This window comes from Mandrillus leucophaeus, unplaced genomic scaffold, assembly GCF_000951045.1.
Source record: "Mandrillus leucophaeus isolate KB7577 unplaced genomic scaffold, Mleu.le_1.0 Scaffold1132, whole genome shotgun sequence".
NCBI classification, from domain to species: domain Eukaryota; kingdom Metazoa; phylum Chordata; class Mammalia; order Primates; family Cercopithecidae; genus Mandrillus; species Mandrillus leucophaeus.
Genome location: NW_012099566.1, coordinates 86,842 through 95,235, shown reverse-complemented (window position 1 = coordinate 95,235; position 8,394 = coordinate 86,842). Strand labels below are relative to the sequence as shown.

The 8,394-nt window shown below is 36.1% G+C and overlaps 1 protein-coding gene across 1 annotated transcript in view; it reads right to left on the bottom strand.

The window, feature by feature from the left end:
- Positions 1-8,394, bottom strand: part of DENND1B (DENN/MADD domain containing 1B) — a gene marked incomplete at its 5' end in the record, with an annotated part of 173,536 nt that overhangs the window by 92,034 nt on the left and 73,108 nt on the right. The window contains one exon of the mRNA XM_011995787.1: positions 5,057-5,182. Within this exon, the coding sequence (XP_011851177.1) occupies positions 5,057-5,182 (126 nt within the window). The remainder of the gene's footprint in view (positions 1-5,056; positions 5,183-8,394) is intronic.

Below are 8,394 nucleotides of genomic sequence, written 5' to 3'. Positions count from 1 at the left end.
CTGGATTTTAGAATTTTCAGTTTTTCTGCTCTGTTTTTTTTCCCCATCTTTGTGGTTTTATCTACCTTTGGTCTTTGATGATGGTGACATACAGATGGGGTTTTAGTGTGGATGACCTTTCTGTTAGTTAGTTTTCCTTCTAACAGTCAGGACCCTCAGCTGCAGGACTGTTGGAGTTTGCTGGAGGTTTACTCCAGACCCTGTTTGCCTGGGTATCAGCAGCGGAGGCTGCAGAACAGAGAATATTGCTGAACATCAAATGTTGCTGCCTGATCGTTTCTCTGGAAGCTTCATCTCAGTGGGGTACCCGGCCGTGTGAGATGTCAGTCTGCCCCTACTGGGTGGTGCCTCCCAGTTAGGCTACTTGGTGGTCAGGGATCCACTTGAGGAGGCAGTCTGTCCGTTCTCAGATCTCAAACTCCGTGCTGGGAGAACCACTACTCTCTTCAAAGCTGTCAGACAGGGAAATTTAAGTCTGCAGAGGTTTCTGCTGCCTTTTGTTCAGCTATGCCTTGCCCCTAGATGTTGAATCTACAGAGACAGGCAGGCCTCCTTGAGCTGCGGTGGGCTCCACCCAGTTCAAGCTTCCTGGCCACTTTGTTTACCTACTAGAGCCTCAGCAATGGCGGGTGCCCCTCTCTCAGCCTCACTGCCGCCTTGCAGTTGTATCTCAGACTGCTGTGCTAGCAATGAGCAAGGCTCCGTGGGCATGGGACCCTCCGAGCCAGGCACAGGATATAATCTCCTGGTATGTCGTTTGCTAACACCATTGGAAAAGCACAGTATTAGGATGGGAGTGACCCAGTTTTCCAGGTGCCATCTGTCACAGCTTCCCTTGTCTAGGAAGGGGAATTCCCTGGCCCCTTGTGCTTCCCGGGTGAGGTGATGCCTCACCCTGCTTCGACTCATGCTCATGGGCTGCACCCACTGTCCTGCCCCCACTGTCCCACAAGCCCCAGTGAGATGAACCCAGTACCTCAGTTGGAAATGCAGAAATCAGCCGTCTTCTGCATTGCTCATGCTGGGAGATGTAGACTGGAGCTGTTCCTATTTGGCCATCTTGGAACCCTTGAAACATATCTTAAGAAGTGTATCATGGCTGGGCGTGGTGGCTCATGCCTGTAATCCCAGCACTTTGGGGCCGAGACGGGTGGATCACGAGGTCAGGTGATCAAGACCATCCTGGCTAACATGGTGAAACTCCGTCTCTACTAAAAATTCAAAAATTAGCCAGGCATGGTGGTGGACACCTGTAGTCTCAGCTACTCGGGAGGCTGAAGCAGGAGAATGGCATGAACCTGGGAGGTGGAGCTTTCTGTGAGCCAAGATTGCACCACTGCACTCCAGCCTGGGAGACAGAGTGAGACTCTATCTCAAAAAAAAGCATCATATCATAACAGAGGCAAGGTAGAACAGAAATATATCACAGTAGAGCAAGAGAGGGACCATGAAAAAAGCAGATTCAAACCTAAGCCCCACTATTCACTAGCTAGAGAAACAGTGAGCTTACTCAAATTCTGTGAGTATCATCTTCCTCATCTTTAAAATATAAAGGGTAATATTTTGAAGGCTTGTAAAAATTCAACAAGAACACTTATCCAAAGACCCTATCAATGCCTGTCATCCAATGGGTGTTCAATGGTCAGTTAATGTTTTCATAGTGATCAAAAATTATGAATATCAGTCAAAATAATGTAATTAACAAATAATATGTAAATAAGGCTGAAGAAATGTGTTAAATAAAATAAGTATAATTAATTCAGAGAAAGAAGGGGTCAGTACAAACTACAGCTTCCAGGATCATGAAGGAACTAGATGGCTATTAAAAGTGAGGATGAAAAGCATTGCCAGGAAGAAAGAACATTGTAAGTAAATGTGTGGAAGCCTGAGAAGCTTAGGACATTTGAAGTCACAGGCAGAATTCTCTGAAGTGAGGGCAAAGTTTAGAAAAAAAGGAAAACAGACTGCCTGCCCATGGTAAGGGCCTTGAATGCCAGGTGAAGAGATGGCCCCTGAGACTGATCAGTCATTGGTCTACCCTACAGGTTTAATTCTGCTAAAAGTAAGGGAAATCATAGTTTATTTTTATGTGTATAAACAATCATAAAATTTTAAAAAGTAATGTCTAGTAAAATAATTCTTTTTTTTTTTTTTTTTTGAGACCCAGTCTCACTGTTGCCCAAGCTGGAGTGCAGTGGCGCCATCTCGGCTCACTGCAAGCTCCACCTCCCAGGTTCATGCCATTCTCCTGCCTCAGCCTCCGGAGTAGCTGGGACTACAGGTACCCACCACCACGCCTGGCTAATTTTTTTGTATTTTTAGTAGAGACGGGGTTTCACCGTGTTAACCAGGATGGTCTCGATCTCCTGACCTTGTGATCCGCCCATCTCGGTCTCCCAGAGTGCAAAGTGCTGGGATTACAGACGTGAGCCACCACACCTGGCCAATAATTCATATTATTAACAGCTACTGAGTAATCTTTTCTTTTCCAATTGTACTATAATAGCTACAGGATACTCCTTAAATATGTTTTTGAAACTTCTCTCTGCACTTAGCCCTTTTTAAAATATCAACCAAAATATATTTGATTGATATAAAATATTTTTGGTTGATATTAAAAAAAGGTCTAAGTGAAGAGAGAAAACATTGGTCTATTATATCAATGACCAAAAGAATTATAAAACAAAAAATTAATATACTTTTAATAAATTATGATATAAGCAATTTATAAAGATAATGGTTGAAAAAGCAGTTTATGCACAAAAAGAAATAATTTTCCTTAAAAGCTATTTCTTGTGAAAATAAATGGAAAACAATCATCTAAATACATTCAGTATACATTAAAAAGGAAGCTTTCATTCAAAGATTGAGTCAGAAGAAATGTAAAGGCATAGAAAATGAAAATACTACCACTTAGCTCCTAAAAAATACTAACAGCAGAAATGAAAACAAGAAAATATCAGAAGTAAAAAGAAAAAAATGTAGGCAACTAAACAAATAAATTTATAACAAAATGTGATCAATAAACAAGAAAGATACTCTAAGACAAAATTAAACATTTTTCACAGATAATAACAATCTGGCTTTCACGATGGTTTTTTTAAAAAAGTTAGTCACTGAAATCTTATACTCCTATCTGCTCAATGAAGCTTAAAGGGTGATAAAATTAAACAGTGAAATCTATAGTAACTAATATTAAAGATGGGATATTTTATTAATTTCACTCAGTACCCAACACACTGATAGTTTAAATCATTGGAGAAAATCTTCTCACTTCAATTTGCTCCTTTCTTCAAATCTGAAGTACTCAACAATTTTAAAATAAAAATGACGTTTAGTTTATAAAGATGAATATGTACTTAAACATGTCAAAATTTAAGCAAAGTGATATTTTTAACTTTCGTTCCTGTACTGTAAACTTGAAATCAATCCCTATTTTAAAAATTTGACGTAACCAGAATCAATCACTAATTTTGTGTTTCAAACTCATTTTTATGTTTTTACTGATGTTGAACAATTGAAATATGAATATGCTCTACTGTAGCATAGATTATTGGTTTCCAGTCTTTTAAAGAATGTGACCCTTATAACTATGAGCAATTTTTTAAGACTCCCCCATGTGAGATATGTATATTCTGTAGAGTACTATGAATTATATAATGCTTTAAAAATATACACATGTCTCAAAAAGATTAGCATGTAAACTAGACAAACACACTTATAGAAACAGCAGCTGATTTCCTCATGCATTTAAGGAATCCTTCCAATAACTGGATGACCTTTTAGAGCTATAAGGATCACTTGAGTGGGAACCACTAATTCAGAAGTCAGTTTAGAGAAGATATAACCCCTTCACATTTGTTTAGTGCTTCATAGTTTACAACTGAGTTTAACACCACCTTGAAAGATAGAGCGGGAAGGTATAAGAATTCTCATTTTACAAATACGGTGATCAAAATCTAGAGAGAATAAGGAGACGGGTCAAGGTTATGCAGCACAGTAACAACTCCTATTAGATAGCAGGTCTTCTTATTACTAAATCAATGTTTTTATCTCTTACAACTTACTCACCCAGTGAAGGAAGAATAGTCTAATAATTTCTGTAAAATCAGCCTAACATAATCTAACCAACAAATGTATTTTGACTTGCACCTTTTTGGATACTCTTAAAAACTTGGCTATAATTCTACACAACAATAATTAGGGTATTAAAACAGAAAGAATGAGAAAATGAGCTAAGATATGCTAAAGAGATAAATCCAGCTTAGCAAAGGGTCATGAATTACAAAGACAACAAATTTCCAAATATTGTAAAACCTTCAAGTTCTATTTTTCTTAAGTATCACTTTGTACCTGTCATTTCTAAACACATTAATCTAATAAGCCCAATTGTCTTATGAATTTCTTAAGGATCTTAACAAGATCAGGTAAGTGTTTTAACATACAGTAATACAGGCTGGTCGCGGTGGCTCATGCCTGTAATCCCAGCACTCTGGGAGGCCGAGACGGGCGGATCAGAAGGTCAGGAAATCGAGACCATCCTGGCTAACATGGTGAAACCCCATCTCTACTAAAAATACGAAAAATTAGTTGGGCGCGGTGGCGGGCGCCTGTAGTCCCAGCTACACGGAGGCTGAGGCAGGAGAATGGCATGAACCCGGGAGGCGGAGCTTGCAGTGAGCTGAGATCGGGCCACTGCACTCCAGCCTGGGTGACAGAGCGAGACCCCATCTCAGAAAAAAAAAAAAAAAACCAAAAAACTACAGTAATACAATTTTTTCATTAGTTAAGGAGTAAGTATTCCACTTCTAGAGTATTAAGAAGGTGACACAAATACTCTGGGAAATACTAATGGAAGAGTACTAAATAAAACTAAAAATAAAAAGTCAAAAATTGGAGATGAAATGTATGTTTTAAAACATAGTATTTTGGATCTTAAAAGATTTCCATGATACTTTTTCAAGGTGCAATAGTAAAATGATGTCTCTTTTTTTCTGTCTCATTCCAAAGAACCATAAAAAAGCAAATTAAAACAGTGATGAAACAAAACGCTTACAGGTTTGTATCTCAGTGCATCTCTGTAGGATCCAAACAAAGCAGCCTGTGCTCTAAGAAAGGCCCTAGCTACTCCATCACCCGTAGCTGTAGACTGCTTCTTCAGTTTATTTTTCAAGGCCGAGACCTGCATGACAGAGAGGAACAGTTAAATTAACACCTCAGAAATTGGTACAGCGAGGTAGGAACCCAATCAGCAGGCAAACCACAGTGTCTTCAGGTCAGCCAAAAATTCATCCTACTCCTTGATAGCTTATCTTTTTAACTGCAGAGAGCACCTGCTGGTCTGTTAATTGAAACGAAAGCAGGAGAGGAGAGTAACGTGCTAATGCAAATTGGTTTATGCTCTCTTTTTTTCCCAAGGCCTCTTGACATAAATAAGCTTTAATTATTTTACAATAAACTGCTTGTGAGCCACATTTCTACAGATTTTTAGCAATTACAACATGTGTCTACTTGTTTTGAGATGAAGCAGGTTGGGTTTTGTTCGTTTTTGCTATGTAAGGTTATTTGTTACAGGTCCTCCAGGATCACTTACCATTTAATTTTATTTTTGGAAGTCTCATTTGCATATATAATTTTCCAGTCATTTGTTGAATAGTTTTTGTCATTATGAGATAAAGAAGAGGGGAGAGGAGATAAAGTTACTGAAATTATACCATGAGTGGAGAATTTTATGCAAATGTTATACATTGTCTCATTTAATATTCACAACAGTGTTCTAAGAAAAGCATTCATATTCCCATCTATGAATGAAGAAATAGAGGAACAAAGATGTGAATTCATTTGCCCTTACTATGTAGCTAATAAGTGGCAAAGCTGGGATCTAAACCTAGTTCTGTCCAGTTTTTTCCACTACCACATGGGTTTGAGTTCAATATCATTGTCTCATGAACCAGTAATCAGATTAAAACACTAAAGTTTCTAAATCAAAGAAAAATTTATCTAAAAATTTGCTTATTTTTAAAAGGTATTTAAGTTTCTTTTAATTTTTCATACATTTTTCTATCTTTTAATTTCAAGTGTTACGTATTTTAGAAAATGCATATTACTTATGAACAGAATTTTAAGTGAGATCATACTCCTGATGAAAACTCTTATTATTTAAGGAGGAGGAGATATAAAATGTTCCTATGCATCCAATTCACTGTACCAGTTCGTTTCACACAAAATAGTAAACTATATTCTATACATTTAAAAATATTGGTTCTCATATATATTCATCAATGCTTAAAATGGAAGCATGTTGTGTAACAATTCTGTTTTATTTAGAAATAAAACTGGTAAGACAAATTTTGGAAAGAATGCTCACTTAACAGAGCATATTCTTAGCCTTATGAAACTATCATATAACAAAATAGTGTCATTTTTCCTTTTATGTATATATGTGCATACATATATATGCAAACATATACACACATACATACACATGCACACATATACACAAAAACACATGCACACATATATACACATACACACATATGTCTATGCAAGAAGGGTTATTTTTATTTCTTTATGCAAGTAGCCCTGACTTCACTTGTAGATGATTGTAATTGAACTGTCAACCTAATTAACAACTAAACTTTGAATAATGCTAATGAGAAATGAACACAGCATCAGAGGAAAGACCAGCTCTACAGGTGATAAACCTTCACAGTAGTGACATTTTCCAGTGTAAAGTCACAGTTACTGTGATCTGATCAAAGAAACAGACCCCCATTGGGTCCAATTATAACCACACTTTTGAAAAAATTATTGAGTTATGTTCATAATCTATGCAGAAAGGCCTTTGCAGTGTAGGTCTTCTCCCCATAGCTGTGATCTTTTCAATTTATATCCAAGCTCCATAGATTCAGATAAAAGTTGAGAGCCTAATTCATTTAGCCCACAAAGTGCATAAACCAGGATTCATTTAAGAGAGGTTTTTATTATTAAAATCTAACCTCAATAAATGCATATTTTTAGGTAACCCACATATTCAAACAATAATAATTACAAAAATAAATCTAAGTTAATATCCTTTATTCTGAAACTTCTATGCTATTTTTAAGTTTCAAATGCCTTCAATAACAATGGGAGTGAATGTCAATATACATATTTAATTACTACATACACACCCCAAAAGATTATAATGTAAGGAATATGATTCCAGTCTTTTTAAAGTATTATTATACATAAGTAGTTGTTTTTTAAAAGATTTTTACTTTAGAAAATAAAAAAATTAAAATGTCCCTTACATCTCTGCAAAAGAAAATTCCTTAATGTGTACTTTTTAAAAATACAACATGAAATTCACAACTCAGTTCTCCATAAATCAAGAAGACAATGTTCTCCAGACAATCACAACATGTATGCTCACTAAGAATACAGTCAAGTCAAGCCATTCCTCAACCTTCATTATACCAAATCCTTGACCACATAATTGTTGCTTGAGTTATACAGGAGTATTAAACACACTGCCACAAGCCATTCCAAACCAAATTATAAAAATGCAGCCTTCACTTCCAAAACTAGTCAATGGTAGCTCCTCAGCTCCCTGTGGATGTGTAGAAAATAGAAAAAAGAAAGCACTTGTTCTAGAACTATGCCAGCCAATAAGGTAGCTATCAGTCATGCACGCACTTGATATTTGACTTGTCTCAACTGAGATTTGCCATAAGAGTAAAACAGACACTATATTTAGAAGACTCAGTACAATAAAAAAAACTCAATAAATTTTATATTGATTATATTTGGAAGCAATATTTATATACAGGGTTAAATAAAATATATCATTAAAATTAATTTCACCTATTTATTTTATTATTTAATGTGGCTACAAGAAAACACAATCATATATGTGGCTCACTTTTTTTTTTTTGGACAGTGTTATTCTACATGAGTATACTATCTAATTTCATACAGATTTTAAACTAAAATTGCCTGGCAAGAAATATAATTATATTTCTCCTTTGCCTCTTTCTACATTATTTCAACTTTTACAAATTACATAAAAAGAATTTTTCCTTGATCTACTCTAGTGGACTTCAATTGCCAGTACATCTGAAGTTGTTCCTGTTTTTCAGAGACCAGAAGGGCAGCTAAGTGTTTCTACATGTGCAAATGAATGCTCAAAAAGAGTCTGTAAGAAAACAATTGTTTTTAAAAATCAGTTTTAGATATAAGGATATTAATATAATATAAAATGATTGCATCAATCTTGCTGTGTTTCTGGTCTTTACATCACTGGAGTAAATTATCACCAGTTACCAATGCCCTTTGCAGTGCTAATTAGCTCTTAGCAGTTTTTATCTATAAAAATGATGGTGTCTGTTCTGTACTTTTTTAATACCTGGTCTA